Genomic DNA, 16,122 nt, shown 5'->3' on the forward strand with positions numbered 1-16,122 from the left:
CGGCCCCTGGTGCTGCCCTCTGCAGCCTGGCTTGGCCCCTGGTGCTCCCCTCTGGCTCTGCCGCTCAAGCATGTGTCAGCTCCATGTTCTCAACTGTCCTGTTCCCTTCCCCTCACCCCATCGCTCCCTGTGGGAGGAAGGTGCCAAAATTGATGTTCTCTCGCAAGGTAAGGGCCTGCTTGGCCAGTAGAGTCTTTCTAGTAGTGCCATGGAAGGGCCTGAGCCAGCCCAGCTCAGATCCAGCGGCTTCCCACAGAGCTGCCTGGGCCCAGCCCCACCCAGCCTCCCAACCTGCAGGCCCCCTGCCCCTCCTCCCAGCCTGGCAGCGAGGGCTGCCCTTGGCACCATGGCCACCCAGCAGGACAGGCTACTGCGTGCCACCCCAGGCTGTCCCCCAGCCCAGCCTGGGCCACATGTGGACTGCCATGGGTAGGTGTGAGTGCCATCCACGCCAGCCTCAGGGCCCTGGTAGGGCACTGAGAGGCCTGCACGCTCCATCCCACCCCTGCCCTCTCCTCTAGAACCACCCATGCTATGACTCAGGGCATGTCCAGCCCTGCCTGGCAGGGGCTCCAGCCCACCCCTAGGAGCAGAACTGAGCATTTGTCAAACCCCAGCTGTGCCAAGGTAGAGACCAAGCTAGACCCTTCCTCCTTTCCCTCTGTCCAACTTTGTAGAGGTGGTCCAGGCCTGGGGACTGGAGAGGTGCCGGCTGCCAGGCCACTCTGGCCAAAGCCCACCCCTTCCTGTCTCCATGCCAGACACCAGGGCCTTCCCTTCCCAGCTCCAGGTGCATTTGTGTGTATGCACATACATGGCTGTATGTGTGTCTCTGTGTGTACATGTGTGGTACCGTGCGTGCACACATGTAAGTGTGTGTCCACTTTGGGCTGTATCCCTCAGGTATCAGAAGTGGGGGTGGGAGGCCCAGTTCCTTCTCTGTGTAAATCCAGTTCTGTAGGGAAGGGGTGGTGCAGGCTGGGGAAGAGCTGGGGCTCTGGGCTGGGGTGTGGGGAGGGGCCCAAGGTGGGTGAGCTGAAGCAGGGCTGGCCTCTGGAGGGCCAGGGTGGGGGCTGGACACCCTGGGGTGCACCCTTGCTTGTCCCCCCTTAGAAGGGTCAGTCTCAGTTTGCCCATCTGTAAATAGGGTTGGTTGTCCCTGCCCTACATGCCTGTTGTGAGCATTAAATGAGTTAACACGCGGCCCCTGGCACTACCAGTTCTGGGAGACTTTTTATTTTTATTGTGGTAAAATACACAGATATACATTTCCCACCTCAACCACTTTTTTTTTACTTCTTCCCTCAGCGCTCAACCATTTTTAGCGTACAGTTCAGTTGTGCTAAGTACCTTCCACCTTCACACTGCTGTGAAACCCATCTCCAGAGCCCTCTTCAGCTTGCAAAACTAAACTGGACCCATTAAACAACAGCTCCCCCTTCCTCCTCCCCTGGCCCCTGGGGAGGCTGCCATTTGGCTTCCTTCTCTATGGATTTGACTATTCTAGGGACCTCATGTAAGTGCAGTCTCCCGGTATCTGTCCTTTTGAGTCTGCAGTCCCCGGGATCTGTCCTTTTGAGTCTGTCTTCTTTCACTCCGCAGAATGTCTTCAGGCTTCATCCCCATTGCAGCACGTGTCAAAACTTCCTTTTCAGGCTGAATGATACTTCAGACTAGAAAGCTCCTCTTCTGAACACTTCACCAGCAACAGCCTCTGAGAGGCCCAGGGCGGGGCAGGGCTAGGTTTTTGGGGAGAGGCTCTCCTCTCAAAGCCAGACCCCCCATCTGTTCCCTCAGTGCCAGTACCAGCCAGGGCCTCCCCCGGGGCTGCTTCTGCCCATCCCCCCTGTATTAGTCCATTTTCATGCTGCCGATAAAGACATACCTGAGACTGTGTAATTTATAAAGGAAAGAGGTTTATTGGACTTGCCGTTACACATGGCTGAGAAGACCTCACAGTTATGGCTGAAAGTGAAAGGCACTTTTCACATGTTTGGTGGCAAGAGAGAGAATGAGAGCCAAGGAAAACGGGTTTCCCCTTATCAGGCCATCAGATCTCGTGAGATGTATTCACTACCTCAAGGACAGTGTCAGACCATGAGATCTCGTGAGACGTATTCACTACGTCAAGAGCAGTCTGGGAGAAACCTCCCCTTGTGACTCGGTTATCTCCCACTGGGTCCTTCCCACTACCTGTAGGAATTATGGGAGTACAACTCCTGATGAAATTTGGGTGGGGACACTGCCAAACCACGTCACCTCCCGTGAGGCCCACCCCTAAACCATGGGATCAGTTTATGTCTCTTGCCAACTCCCAAGCTGGGGAGCATGTGCCCAAGGGCCCCACTAGCAGCTCCCTGCCCTGGAAACAGCCTCCCCACCTTCCCCTTCCGTGGACAGAGGTCAGGCTTCATGGGAGGCCAGCCCCACAGAAGGTGGAGGCACTGGCGGAACCCCGGGTCAGGGCCAGGGAAGCTGCCTGTTTGGGCACAGAAGTTGGTGGCAGCACAGTGACAGGGCCTCAGGCAGTGCCTGCTGGTCCTTTTGCTTTTGGCGAAATGTGTGGCTGCCCAGGGTGCTCAGGGAACTGCCGGGTGGAGGAGTAGAGAGCAGCAGCAGGGGCCTCGTCACAGTCCCGGGGTCTGAAGGACAGAGCAGGCATCACTCCCGTCCCAGCATGACAGCGCCCCTCGACCCAGCCTAGCTCCCACGGGTGTCTCGGGGCACGGAGGTGGGACCACGAGAGCCACTGGAAAGACATACGCCAGAACATGTGGTGGCCCAGAGGTTTGTAAGTGAAACGTGTCGGGAAACGTGGCCCAAATGGAAACATTTTAAGCTACAACAAACAAATGTATAAGGACTGTAAGCATAAGACACAGCAGTCAGGCACCGCCTGGTCAGGCCAGGCCACCAGATTCCCAGAACTCTGCGCTTCAGGCACTTGGTGGGAGAGGTGCAAGGCAGGGTGAGGGAGTTGGGTTTGGAAGAGCAGCCTTGTCACCTTGAGCACGTGTTGGGCCACTAAGCCAGGCCCTGTCCCAGAGGCAGCCCCACAGTGCAGGGCACAGCTCAGATGCACCCAGCAGACCTCAGCCACTTCTCCGGCGTCTCACGGGGGCCTGGCGTGCAGGGAAGGGAGCAAACCCTGCCTGCCAGGCCCTGTGTCCACACGGTCTCCCTCCCTCTCACTCCAGCCCTAGGAAGGTGGGAGTATTACACCCCTGCCCTTTTTTTTTTTTTTAACTTGAGACAGGGTCTCACTCTGTCACCCAGGCTGGAGTGCAGTGGTGCGATCACGGTTCACTGCAGCCTCCATGTCCCAGGTTCAAGCGATCCTCCCACCTCAGCTTCTCTAGTTGCTGGAACCACAGGCACATGCCACCCCACCCAGCTAATTTTTTAGTTTTTTGAAGAGACAGGGTCTTACTGTGTTGCCCAGGCTGGTCTTGAACTCCTGGACTCAAGCGCTGGGATTACAGGCGTGAGCCACCGTGCCCGGCCAACCCCTTTAACAGATGATAAAGCTGAGGCTTAGCGTGCAAAGTAACTCATCCACTTCCCAGCTGGTGAACAGGAGCTGAGCCTGGAGCGCAAGCCAGCCAGGCCCCCAAACCTCTGCCCTTTGCCAGTGGCAGGGAAGTAGGTGGTTGGAAGCCCCTGCCGCATCCCCCAGAGCTCCGTCAAACCGAGGTGGGGTGGGCCTGGGAGGGAGCCCCAGCCTTCCCTTGGAGATGGGCCTGGTGTGAGCCGCCGAGCTGCCTCCCCGGCCTGGCTGGGTAGAAGCCCTTTGAATACTATCCTGGGGTTGCCGGCTGCACCCCCACAGATGCCACAGCTGCCTCCCTGCATCCCTGTGCACCATCCCAGAAGGAAACAAATGCAATTTTCAGAGACAAGAGCCTGCTGAGGTCAGCAAAGCCCCTCTCTGTCCATGCTTCTGTGTGCCTCTGGCTGTGCACGCGTGGCTGGGTTTTCTAAAAGAACCAAAGTGAGATAGGGGTGCCGTCTTGTGGAGGGACCCTCTGTGGCCAGTCTGCTTGTGTGATCTCTGTGGACTGACTGGGAGTTGTGGCAAATATGGCCAGAAATGGGGCCTAGTCTCGGACTGTGTCCCGGGGTTACGTGGATTTAGGGTCAGTGAGGGGCGTGGCCACTCAGGAGGCCATGCTTGGTAGATGGGGGACGGGAGTCAGGATGATGGCAGGGCCTGAGCAAAGTGGGGTGGAGAGGGAGGCTCAGAGAAGGGGGAGCCACCTGGCTTCCAGGATGAGGAGAAGAGAAAGTCTGTCCTGACAGAGGCCCCATGACAGCTGCCCTGGGCCAGGATGTTTTGGGGAGGGGAGATTGCATCAGCATTGAGCCATCCTCACTCCCTCCATCTGGAGGTGTGGGGCCCGGGGGCTTCTGTGAAACGGGCCATGAATGGACCCAGCCAGGAGACCCAGGGGACAAGGGCATCTGCAGGCCCTGTCAGTTCCATCTCCCCGATTTCCAGTTCACACCGTTTGCTGTTCTCTGCCCAGGGCCTGAAGCCAATGGACCACAATGGGCTGGCAGACCCCTACGTCAAGCTGCACCTGCTGCCAGGAGCCAGTAAGGTGAGGGGTTCCACCCAGGCCTGCCCACCAGCTGCACCCGCCCACCACCTCAGGCAATGCACTCTGGTCCTTTCGCTTTGGGGCCTGGACTGGGCTGCGGGCACCCAGGGAGGCCCACAGCTGCCACTCCCCTCAGAGTGCAAGCAAGCTGATGGGACCTCAACCATTCAACTGCACACAGAGCACCCAGTCTGCCCCACACCCTGTTGCCTCCTGGGGACCTCACGAGTCAGCGTTACCTACCTGCTGATCTGGGGAAACCCCAGGAGAATTTCCAGGCCAGCATTTTATAAGAAGCATTCTCAGCTGGAAGTTACTATTAGGTGCAAACAAAGGACTCCGTGGTTAAATAACATGGGGAAACATTGTTAAACAGGTTTCTGTACCACAGGACTTCTCAGAGCATCTAACGTGTTGATGGGCTGTTCCCTGACTCTCCGTAAGGGGGATGAAGTGGGCAGAATCTGCCCCTCATTCCTACGCCGGATGACCCAAGCGTCCGACCACACATGTGCTCAGGGCACCAGCACAACAGGTGCATCTCAGACAGGAGAGAGAAAAATTGCTGTTAAATAAAAGCATCAAGGTGACCTTGGGCCATGGAAAGTCAGAACTTAATTAGACTTCCTTCTGTGCATCCTACACTTCAGTGCTGTTTTATTTTTAATTTCATGGGGCAGAGTCTGAGTTTACGTGGGGGCTAAATGGGTAGGCCTGGGGCCCACAGCAGCCCAGGAGGACCACCCCAGAAGGGGCCTTTCCCCCTTCTCTAGGGAAGGCAGGGCTGTAGGAGAAATGGCAGTGCCCCACCACCTACTCCTGGGGAAGAAATGGGCTCCCCACACCGGGTCTTGATGCCCTTATGCTGCAAGAAGGGCTCAGGGATGTGAGGGCCAAGGGCGAGTATGACCAGGGAAGTGTGCTCAGTGACCCTTCATTTGTGGGACTGGAGCCGGCAGTGCATGGCTGCCGAGTTGTAGGAAGTCCCCAGGACTTTCCCTAGTGTTTTATAAAGAGCAGTCTCCTTACAAACAGCTCCTGAAAGCAATGGGAGAGACGGATTCCTGTGCTCTTTCCACAGTGGGGAACCTGATGCTGCCACAGAGCTGAAATTGGAAGCCCAGGCTGTCTGACCTCCCAGCCTGGGCCGGGTGTGGCAGGCATCAGACCGATTCAGACAAGGAGCTCAGAGCCGCTGGCACAGGAGGAGGGAGTGGCAGCAATATTCCAGCTCGGAGAGGCCACCCCCGAGGCAGACCCAAGGACGGGATGGGTTCCAGGCAGAGGGGACGGTCCACAAAGGCAGGGAATGCCCTGGGAAGGAGACTCCAGTTCCACACAGGCCTCCTGCAGAACCTACCCCGTGGCATCGGGCTGGAGGTGGGGTCCTCCTTGGATGAGCCTCCTATGGCTGCTGCCAACAAATGACCACAAACTTCGTGGCTTAAAGCAGCGCGTTTACTCTCGGACTGCTCTGCAGGTTAGAAGTCCAACAGTGGTCTCTCTCTGGGCTAAAATCAAGGTGTCGGCAAGGCTGCATTCCTTCTGGAGCCCGGGGAGCCCACAGTTTCCTAGCTCTTTCCAGCTTCTAGAGGCCATCGGCCCTCCTGGGCTTGTGGCCCCTTCCTCCACCTTCACAGGGGGCCCCATTGCATCTCTCTGGCCCCCTTCCTTGGTGACGTCCCTGACTGTCTTCTCTGTCCATTCTTCTGCTTTTAAGAACCCTGTGACCACGTTGGGCCAGCCAACAATCTAGGATAATCTCCCTATTCTAATGTCAGCTCATTACCAACCCTAAGTCCACCTGCAGCCTCAGTCCACTTGGCCATGTTGATAACACATTCACAGGCTCCAAGATGAGCATGTGGCCATCTCTGGGGCCATTTTTCTGTTTGACACACACTTTGATGCTAATAAGATCATTTTTCTCTTCTCCAGGCAAATAAGCTCAGAACAAAAACTCTCCGTAACACTCTGAACCCCACATGGAACGAGACCCTCACTTACTACGGGATCACAGATGAAGACATGATCCGCAAGACCCTGCGGTGGGTGAGGGCCCCAGGCTGCCTGCTCCCTCCCCAACCCCCACTCCCACCCGGCTTTTCCTAATGAAGGCAGGACTGGAGGGTCAGATGGTCCCCTGTGGGTTCAACCTCATGCCAGCAACTCCAGCCTGGGGGCTTGAAGAAAGGCAGAAAGGTCTGCCCATGCCAATGGAGCCTGGTGGGTGGAAAAGGGTCACTCTGGCCCCAGTCCCCTGAAGGTGCTTCCTGGGGCCTCTCAGGGTGCTGGAGGTGGTTCCCTCCAGAGAACAGGCTCTCCCAGCCTCCTGGCTACTCCTGGCACTGGTTCTGCCTTCTCCTGTCCCCTCTTCCAACCTGAGGACACTTGTCCATGAGGACAGTGCCTGATATCGTGCCACACTCTGCCCCTGTCAGGGCCCAGGCATCTTGTGCGTCTCCCACCCCAGACCAGGGCAGGGCTTGGGGCAGGAGAAGCCAGGGCTGGCCCTACCTGCGCACATCTCCACCATGCCCAGTGCGTCTGAGGCACTGGCTGTGCCCCTCACCACCGCCCCCGCTAGGATCTCTGTGTGTGACGAGGACAAATTCCGGCACAATGAGTTCATCAGGGAGACACGTGTGCCCCTGAAGAAGCTGAAACCCAACCACACCAAGACCTTCAGCATCTGCCTGGAGAAGCGGCTGCCGGTGAGAGGATTGATTGAGCACCTGCTGTGTACCTGGCTCGGTGGCAGGTGCTGGGAAGGCAGAACTTCCTGCCTGTGATGGGACTCATGAGGGGCAGAGTGAGAGGGGAGGGGAGACCAGGGAGGTGAGCATGGAGAGTCAAGGCGGTGGAGGTGAGGAAGGACCCTGGCTTTCACTCTGAGTGGCCACGGGAGGGTGCTAAGCTGAGGGATCACGGGGGATGACATTTTACCAGGCTCGCTGGCCTGGGCTCAGGATGGCTTGAAGAAGAGGGAGGAGAGGGCAGGAGGCCTGGGGAGATGGGGAGAGATGGGCACAACCCTGGCCTGACCTTGGCAGCGGTAGGAGGGCTTGATTCTGAACCGGATGTGCAGGCAGCAGATAGGACGTCCTTGGGTGAGGGAAGGGCAGATCCAAGGTTTGGGGCCTGAGCCACTGAAGCCTGAGGGGCTGTTTGCTGTGCTCAGAGGACTCAGCAGGGACCATGGGTGGACAGGACGTGCAAGGAGCACGCTTGGAACATGTTAGACCTGAGTGCCTGTGAGATACGCAGAGGAGACAGCAGAGTATCCTTTCCTAGAAATGGCATTTGTCTCAACGTTATGTCAGAACAGATTTGCCCCCGGCCTGCTCCAGCAGCTACGCCCTCTGAGTCTTGGTCTCTATGTCCCTCTTCCCTCCCCTATCCTCCCTTGTCTATGGCCTCACCTTCACCTGGTTCATAGGGCTGGTGAAGCCAGGAGTCCCCCGTGCCACTGGGGTCAAGAGAAATCCTGGGGCCTCAGCCTCCCAGTGTTCAGGACACAGGCGGAGGCACGGTCCCCTCGATGGCACGTTGTCCCCCTAAGAGGACTGGGCAAGGGGCAAGTTTGGGAGGACAGAGCCCGGTGGCTGTCCCCAGTGTACCCAGCCCCAGTGGGGCCCGGGGACGTGGACTCACCTCGAGCTTAGCCCAAGTCAAGCCCCGGGGGCGAGTCAGCCTGAGGCCACGGCTTCTTCCTAGAATCCCAGTTACTTTTGCAGAATTTGATCCAATTTTATTCCTTGTCACATTCTCTCCCCCTCAGACATTTGTGTGATGGATATAACTTTTCCTGTTTTATTATTAGTCACTAACCACAGGTAACCCGGTTTTTCCACATGGTCTATGTCACTTAAGAAAGGCAACATCTTAGGAGGCCAAGGCAGGTGGGTCATGAGGTCAAGAGTTCGAGAGAGCCTGGCCAACATGGCGAAACCCCGTCTCTGCTAAAAATAAAAAAATTAGCCGGGTGTGGGGGTGCATGCCTGTAATCCCAGCTACTCAGGAGTCTGAGGCAGGAGAATCGCTTGAACCTGAGAGGCGGAGGTTGCAGTGAGCCGAGATTGCACCGTTGCACTCCAGCCTGGGTGACAAGAGCAAGAGCAAGACTCTGTCTCAAAAAAAAAAAAAAAAGCAACACCAGCCCTGCCTTAGTGTTCCTGAGTTTTCATCACTGGCATAAACAAACAACCACGTGGGTATGTACGTGGGGTGTCAGCGTGTGTGTGTGTGTGCTCGTGTGTGAATTGTGTGTAAGAGCATATGTCAGTACGTGTCTGTGTGCGACAGTGTGTGTGTCCACATGTGTGGTGTGCGTTCGTGAAAGCATGTGCGTCCCTGTGCATGGCCATGATCAGGGCGTTGCTGGATGCGCTACCGGCTCATTGGTGCCATTCGGGGACTCACAGTGACCGCAGGAGTGCAGCTGGGGATGCACCCCTGGCAGTACAGCCACATTCTGGTGGTACTTTTATTATTATTATTTTTTTGAGACTGAGTCTTGCTCTGTCATCCAGGCTGGAGTTCAGTGGCAAAATCTCTGCTCACTGCAACTTCTACCTCCTGAGTTCAAGCAATTCTCATGCCTCAGCCTCCCGAGTAGCTGGGACTACAGGCGTGTGCCGCCACGCCTGGTTAATTTTTGTATATTTGGTAGAGATGGGGTTTCACCATATTGCCCAGGTGTCTCAAACTCCTGACCTTGAATGATCCACCTGCCTCAGCCTCCCAAAGTGCTGGGATTACAGGTGTGCGCCACCACGCCTGGCTAATTTTGGTATTTTTAGTAGAGACGGGGGTTCGCCATGTTGGCCAGGCAAGTCTCAAACTCCTGACCTCCAGTGATCCTCCTGCCTCGGCCTCCCAAAGTGCTGGGATTACAGGCATGAGCCCCTGTGCCAGGCCTCTGGCGGTAGGTTTTAGAATTTACAGTCTGCGAACATTATCTGTTTTAAGGCAATACTGAGCAAGACCCAGTGGTCTTCATATGAAACAACCCGAAGTACAATGTCCCACCCCTGAAAAAAGAGCTAAAAATATGCCTGCTGGTTGGTTGGTTTTTTTTTTTTTAATGAGATGGAGTCTATGTCACCCAGGCTGGAGTGCAGTGGCGCAATGTCGGCTTACTTCAACCTCCGCCTCCCGGGTTCAAGTGATTCTTCTGCCTCAGCCTCCCAATAGCTGGGATTACAGGGGCCCACCACCACACCCGGCTAATTTTTGTATTTTTAGTAGAGACGGGGTCTCACCATGTTGGCCAGGCTGGTCCTGTACTGCTGACCTCAGGTGATCTGCCCGCCTTGGCCTCCCAAAGTGCTGGGGTTACAGGCGTGAGCCACTGTGCCTGGCCCCTGCTGGTTTATATTGTTTAATTTTCACACCACACACACTGACACAAGCAGCACAGGGCATTGAGGCCCTCACACACAAAGCCCTGCCTGAGCGGCAGATAGCGAGATCTCGCTGGCCTGGCCTGATCCACCAGGAATGGCTGCCTGAGCACTGTGTTGAAAAGGATTCTGAGGTGGCATTGGAGCCCAGGGCAAATGCTAGGATCGATTAGCCATGTCTGCTCTGGGCGTGGGAGGTGGCGAAGGTGGCCAGTGGGGCATGTATGTCTTCCCTGCTCAACATCCCTGCTCACCTCACAGGAGTCTCATCTCCAGAAAGGGTTAGATGTAGCCAGAGGGACTCACTTTGGTGTTAGGCAGGGCACGGTTGTGAGCAAAAGGAGGTGGCTGGGGCTGCTTAGGGGGCACGGTTGTGAGCAAAAGGAGGTGGCTGGGGCTGCTTGGGGGGCACGGTTGTGAGCAAAAGGAGGTGGCTGGGGCTGCTTGGGGGGCACGGTTTTGAGCAAAAGGAGGTGGCTGGGGCTGCTTGGGGGGCACGGTTGTGAGCAAAAGGAGGTGGCTGGGGTTGCTTGGGGGGCACGGTTGTGAGCAAAAGGAGGTGGCTGGGGCTGCTTGGGGCGCACGGTTGTGAGCAAAAGGAGGTGGCTGGGGCTGCTTAGGGGGCACGGTTGTGAGCAAAAGGAGGTGGCTGGGGCTGCTTAGGAGAGGAGCCTGTTAGAGTCCTAAGGGGATCCAGGGGGACACAGGGCTCAAGCTGGGCGTGTCTGCGTGGGCTCAAGCTGGGCGTGTCTGCATGGCTCAAGCTGGGCGTGTCTGGGTGGGCTCAAGCTGGGCGTGTCTGCATGGGCTCAAGCTGGGTATGTCTGGGTGGGCTCAAGCTGGGTATGTCTGGGTGGGCTCAAGCTGGGTATGTCTGGGTGGGCTCATGCTGGGTATGTCTGGGTGGGCTCAAGCTGTGTATGTCTGGGTGGGCTCAAGCTGGGTATGTCTGGGTAGGCTCATGCTGTGTATGTCTGGGTGGGCTCATGCTGGGTATGTCTGGGTGGGCTCAAGCTGGGTATGTCTGGGTGGGCTCAAGCTGGGTTTGTCTGAGTGGGATCAAGCTGGGTTTGTCTGGGTGGGCTGAGGGCCTAGGAGAGAGGGTTTGGGGTGTGCAGCAGCCAGAAGGAAGAAGCCGGGTAGTCTCGGGAGGGCAAGGAATGGAGAAGCATCAGGCTGGCTGGGGATGGGGAGGCCTGGAGCTGAGATCTGCCTTGAGAGGCAGGCACTGGCAGCTGCTGAGGCAGGGAAGGCACTGGATGGGCTCCCTACCTGGCTCCCAGCTTCTCCAGGGTGAGGAATGTACCAGAACTCTGTCTTCGGGGTTCTCCTGAGGGAGCCACATCCAGCACCCTGAGAGGCTCCAGGAAGCACCTTCAGGGAACTGGGGCCACGGTGACCCTTTTCCATCCACCAGGCTCCATTGTCATGGGCAGACCTTTCTGCCTTTCTTTGAACCCCCAGGCTGGAGTTGCTTGTATGAGGTTGAATGCACAGGGGACCATCTGTCCCTCCATTCCTGCCTTCACTAGTACAAGCCTCCAGTGGGCCCTTAGTGCCAGGCCCTTGCCCAGCCCTGAGGTATTAAAGATGACGCAGGTATTATCTGGATGCGGTGGCTCATACCTGTAATCCCAGCACTTTAGGAGGTTGAGGTGGGTGGATCACTTGAGGTCAGGAATTCGAGACCAGCCTGGCAGACATGGCAAAACCCTGTCTCTACCAAAAAATACAAAAATTAGACTGTGTAGTCCTAGCTACTCAGAAGGCTGAGGCAGGAGAATCGCTTAAACCCGGGAGGCAGAGGTTGTAGTGAGCCACGATCGTGCCACTGCACTCCAGCCTGGGTGACAAGAGTCAGACTCTGTCAAAATCAAAATTTACAGGTAGAGTTCCAACTTCAAGGAACTTAGGGGCTGGGGCAGACCCCTGAGGAAGCAGGGGGCCACACCGGGCCATGACAGGATAAACCCGAGGCAGTGGGCACGCAGAGGGGACGGCCAACCCACCCTGAGGGTCAGAAAAGCCCCCCAGGCCCAGAAGGACCAGGAACTTATCAACGGTGAACACTGAGGAGGTCAGAGGAGGGTGCTGGAGCTGTGGATTAAGGGTGCACAAAGGTGTGGAGGTGGGACCCGGCTTCAAAGCCAAGGGAAAGTCAGGGCGGGCTGTGAGGAGGACCTGGTGGAAGACCGTCCGCGGAAGCCGAGCGCGCCAGGCCGGGGGCTGCAGACCCGTGAAGGGCCGCTTAGCACTAGTGTTAGGCTCTGTGTGCCTTGCAATCTGTGGCCACCGTGCAGCTCTGTCCTTAGGGCAAAAGCAGCCATAGAGAAGCATCACGGAGCTGGCAAGGCTGCGTTCCAACAACATGGTGTTAATGGAAGCTGAAGTGTGAATTTCATGTCATTTTCATGTGTCACAAAATATTTTTCATTTCATTTTTCTTTCTGCTATTCCAAAAAGTAAGAACCAGCTGGGCATGGTGGCTCATGTCTGTAATCCCAGCACTTTGGGAGGCCAAGGTGGGAAGATCCCTTGAGCCCAGGAGTTTGAGATCAGCCTGGGCAAAATAGTGAGACCCCTGTCTCTATTTTTTTGAAAAAGAAATTGTTTAAAATAAGGGTAAGAGCCATGCTTAGCTCACATCCCACACAGAGCCAGGCGTCGGGCCTGATCTGGCCCCCGGGCTGCAGTTGCCAACCCCTGGGCTGGCCCTTGCTGGGCTGTGAAGGCCACCGTAGGCCACATGCAGCCAAGAACAGGGAGGGTGTGGGTGAGATCCAGCCCTGGAAGAGCCCTTGGGAGGGAAGAGATGACAGAAGGGCTGTGAGTTCACAGCGAGGCCACTCACCAGGGACCGTGACCAGGCCCGGCTGCAGCAGCTGGATGGGCGGGCTCAGGAAGAGGAGGCCAAGGACGGCCAAGAGAGGGGTGGGAGCAGGTGAGGACTGAGTGACCGTCCCGTCCAACAGGTGGACAAGACCGAAGACAAGTCCCCGGAGGAGCGGGGCCGCATCCTCATCTCCCTCAAGTACAGCTCGCAGAAGCAGGACCTGCTGGTAGGCATCGTGCAGCGCGCCCACCTGGCCGCCATGGACGCCAATGGCTACTCGGACCCCTACGTGAAAACGTGAGTGTGCCGTGCATGTGACCACCTGCCACATCTTCACCTCCAAGGACGGGGGTCCGTGTGCTAGCTCCGTGGTCCCAGGTGGAAGGCACCCAGGGAGTACCTGAGGTACAGGGGCGCCTGCCACGTCTTCACCTCCAAGGACGGGGGTCCGTGTGCCGGCTCTGTGGTCCCAGGTGGCAGGCACCCAGGGAGTGCCTGAGGTACAGGGGCGCCGTGTTCCCTGATGGGCTACCTTGGCAACTCCAGGGGTTAAGCATGGCCAGCCCATTTCACAGATGGGGAAACTGAGGGACAGAGAAGCTGAGTGGCTTCCCAGGGTCATGCAGATATTAGTTATCACCTGATGCTATGTCCAGGCCTCTCTGTGACTGAGGGGCCCAGGAGGGGCCATGAGTCGGAGGAGGGGACAGAAGGCGGGGCCAGTGCCAGGGGTAGCCAGGAGGCTGGGGGAGGATGCAGAGGAACTCTGCCAGGCCTTTGCAACTGCCCACATTTGCCCAGCCCTATACTGGGGCCACAGATGCGGATAAGAGTCCACCCAGCTCTACCAACAGGGCTGATGGTGGGCCTGGGGAGAGACACTAACTCAGGGGGCCATGCCAGGTGGCCTGGGCCACAGAGCTGTGGAGCTGTGAGCCTGGTCAGGAGAGGCTGTGTAGCTCTGAGAGCCAGGCAGGAGCTGGCGACCCTTTGGAGAGGGTGCTACAGGTGCCACAGTGACTACCGTCAGTGCTCGGGGCTCTTCAGAAACTAGGTAGGTATGAGTGTGAGCTCACAGGGAGACTCTGGAAAAGTGAGACTTGGGGAGGAATTTAGTTCAGCAGAAAGGAGGGGCAGGTGCTTCAGGGAGGGGGAATGACAGAGGGATGGCCCTGACCTAGGGGACACCAAGGACCCAGGTGACTAAGGCCTCAGGGACATCTTGGCACCATGAAGAGGCCAGTACTCCTCGTGGCACAGCTCTAGGGGCACCATTCCCATGGCCATGATCATATTTCTGTCACTTTAAAAATTGTATGTGGCAGGTGCAGTGAGTTACACTTACATTCCCAACACTTTGGGAGGCCAAGGCAGGAGGATTGCTTGAGGCTAGGAGTTTGAGACCATCCTGGGCAACATAGTGAGACCTCCATCCCTACAAAAAAATTAAAAATTAGCCTGGTGTAGTGGCATGTCCCTGTAGCCCTAACTACTTGAGAGGATTGCTTGAACCCAGGAATTTGAGACCAGCCTTGGCAACATACTGAGACCTTGTCTCTACAGTTAAAAATAGTAATAAATTAGGCCGAGTGCAGTGGCTCGTGCCTGTATTCCCAGTACTTTGGGAGGCCGAGGCGCACGGATCACCTGAGGTCAGGAGTTTGAGACCAGCTTGGCCAATATGGGGAAACCCGTCTCTACTAAAAACAAAAAAATTAGCTGGGTGTGGTGGCGGGCGCCTGTAATCCCAGCTACTTGGGAGGCTGAGGCAGGAAAATCACTTCAACCTGGGAGGCGGAGATTGCAGGGAGGCGGAGATTGCAGTGACCCGAGATCACACTACTGCACTCCAGCCAGGGTGACAGAGCAAGACACTGTCTCAAAATAATAATAAACAAATAAAAATAATATGACAATAATGGGATGGCCACTTTGGGAAGCAGCTGATAGTTCCTCAGAAAGTTAAACACAGAATCACCATTTGATCTGGCAATTCCACTCCTAGTTATATACCCAAGAGATAAGAAAAACATGTCCATCCTAAAACTTGTGCAGGAATGTTCATAGCAGCACTATCCACAACAGCCAAAAGTGGAAACACCCCAAGCGTCCGTCCACTGATGAATGGATACACAAATGAAGTCTGTCCCTGCAGTGGAATATCAGCCCTAAGAAGGAGTGTAGCAGGTGCGTGGACTATCAGCCCTAAGAAGGAGTGTAGCAGGTGTGTGGAATATCAGCCCTAAGAAGGAGTGTAGCAGGTGCGTGGAATATCAGCCCTAAGAAGGAGTGTAGCAGGTGTGTGGAATATCAGCCCTAAGAAGGAGTGTAGCGGGTGTGTGGAATATTAGCCTTAAGAAGGAGTGTAGCAGGTGCATGCTACACGGTGGGAGGACCTTGAAAACAAGATGCTAAGCGAGAGAAGCCAGACACAGATGGCCACGTGTTGCAGGACTCTATTTCTATGAAGTGTCCAGAATAGGTCAACCCACAGAGGCAGAGACTAGATTTGTGGTTGCAGGAGCCAGGGGAAGCTTGAGGGGACATGGGCAGTGTGTAGAATGTGGTACTATGAAGTTAAAAATGAATAAATTTGAACTAGAGGAATTATTGTAACATGGACAGCTGTCGAAAACACAACAAACGACACACACAGTAGGATACTGGTTTGCGTATATATGTGTTTTTTCTTCTGACTTGTCATTGACTTCAATCTCACGCGTATATATCCTTGCAGGAGGATATGCAATCTGAAGCCAAAATGGTGTGATTTTTTTTTTTTTTTGAGACAGAGTCTTACTCTGTTGCCCATGCTGGAGTGCAGTGGCATGATCTCAGCTCACTGCAACCTCTGTCTCCCAGGTTCAAGCAGTTCTCATCCCTCAGCTTCCCAAGTAGCTGGGATTACAGGCATGCGCCACCACGCCAGGCTAATTTTTGTATTTTTAGTAGACGGGGTTTCACCATGTTGGCCAGGCTGGTCTTGAACTCCTGACCTCAAGTGATCCACCCACCCTGGCCTCCCAAAGGGCTGGGATTACAGGCGTGAGCCACTGTGCCCGGCCTATGGTGTGACATTTTTAAACCAGTTTCAATGCCCACCTGCCAGATGGACAGGAATTCCAGGGTCACCTGCTGGGTTGTCCAGAAAGCAGAGTCTTACCTGCTGTGACAGATGGTCTGGTCAACTTCCACAGGCAGGTGGGGGGCCATCTGGGCAGGGCCTGTCCACTGTACCACAAGCTCCTCCCTGCCACAGGTGGCTGTTGTGGGTGCTGCTGGA

At 56.0% G+C, this 16,122-nt stretch overlaps 1 protein-coding gene across 6 annotated transcripts in view; it reads left to right on the plus strand.

The window, feature by feature from the left end:
* LOC134756358 (double C2-like domain-containing protein beta) overlaps positions 1 to 16,122 on the plus strand; it is a 39,833-nt gene that overhangs the window by 6,681 nt on the left and 17,030 nt on the right. For 3 of the 6 annotated variants that reach the window (XR_010131431.1, XR_010131432.1, XM_063699783.1), the window contains exons 1-4: positions 18 to 4,601; positions 6,540 to 6,649; positions 7,189 to 7,315; positions 12,979 to 13,136. Coding sequence is in view for 4 of the 6 variants with exons in the window: in XM_063699783.1 (XP_063555853.1) it covers positions 4,329 to 4,601; positions 6,540 to 6,649; positions 7,189 to 7,315; positions 12,979 to 13,136 (668 nt within the window). In the remaining 2 variants the exon portion in view is untranslated. Of the gene's footprint in view, positions 1 to 14; positions 4,602 to 5,560; positions 6,082 to 6,539; positions 6,650 to 7,188; positions 7,316 to 12,978; positions 13,137 to 16,122 lie in introns of those variants that run through there. The other 3 variants (XM_063699784.1, XM_063699785.1, XM_055364663.2) reach the window with 3 other exon arrangements.

The sequence above is a fragment of the Gorilla gorilla genome, chromosome 18 (genome assembly GCF_029281585.2).
Source record: "Gorilla gorilla gorilla isolate KB3781 chromosome 18, NHGRI_mGorGor1-v2.1_pri, whole genome shotgun sequence".
In the NCBI taxonomy this organism is placed as follows: domain Eukaryota; kingdom Metazoa; phylum Chordata; class Mammalia; order Primates; family Hominidae; genus Gorilla; species Gorilla gorilla.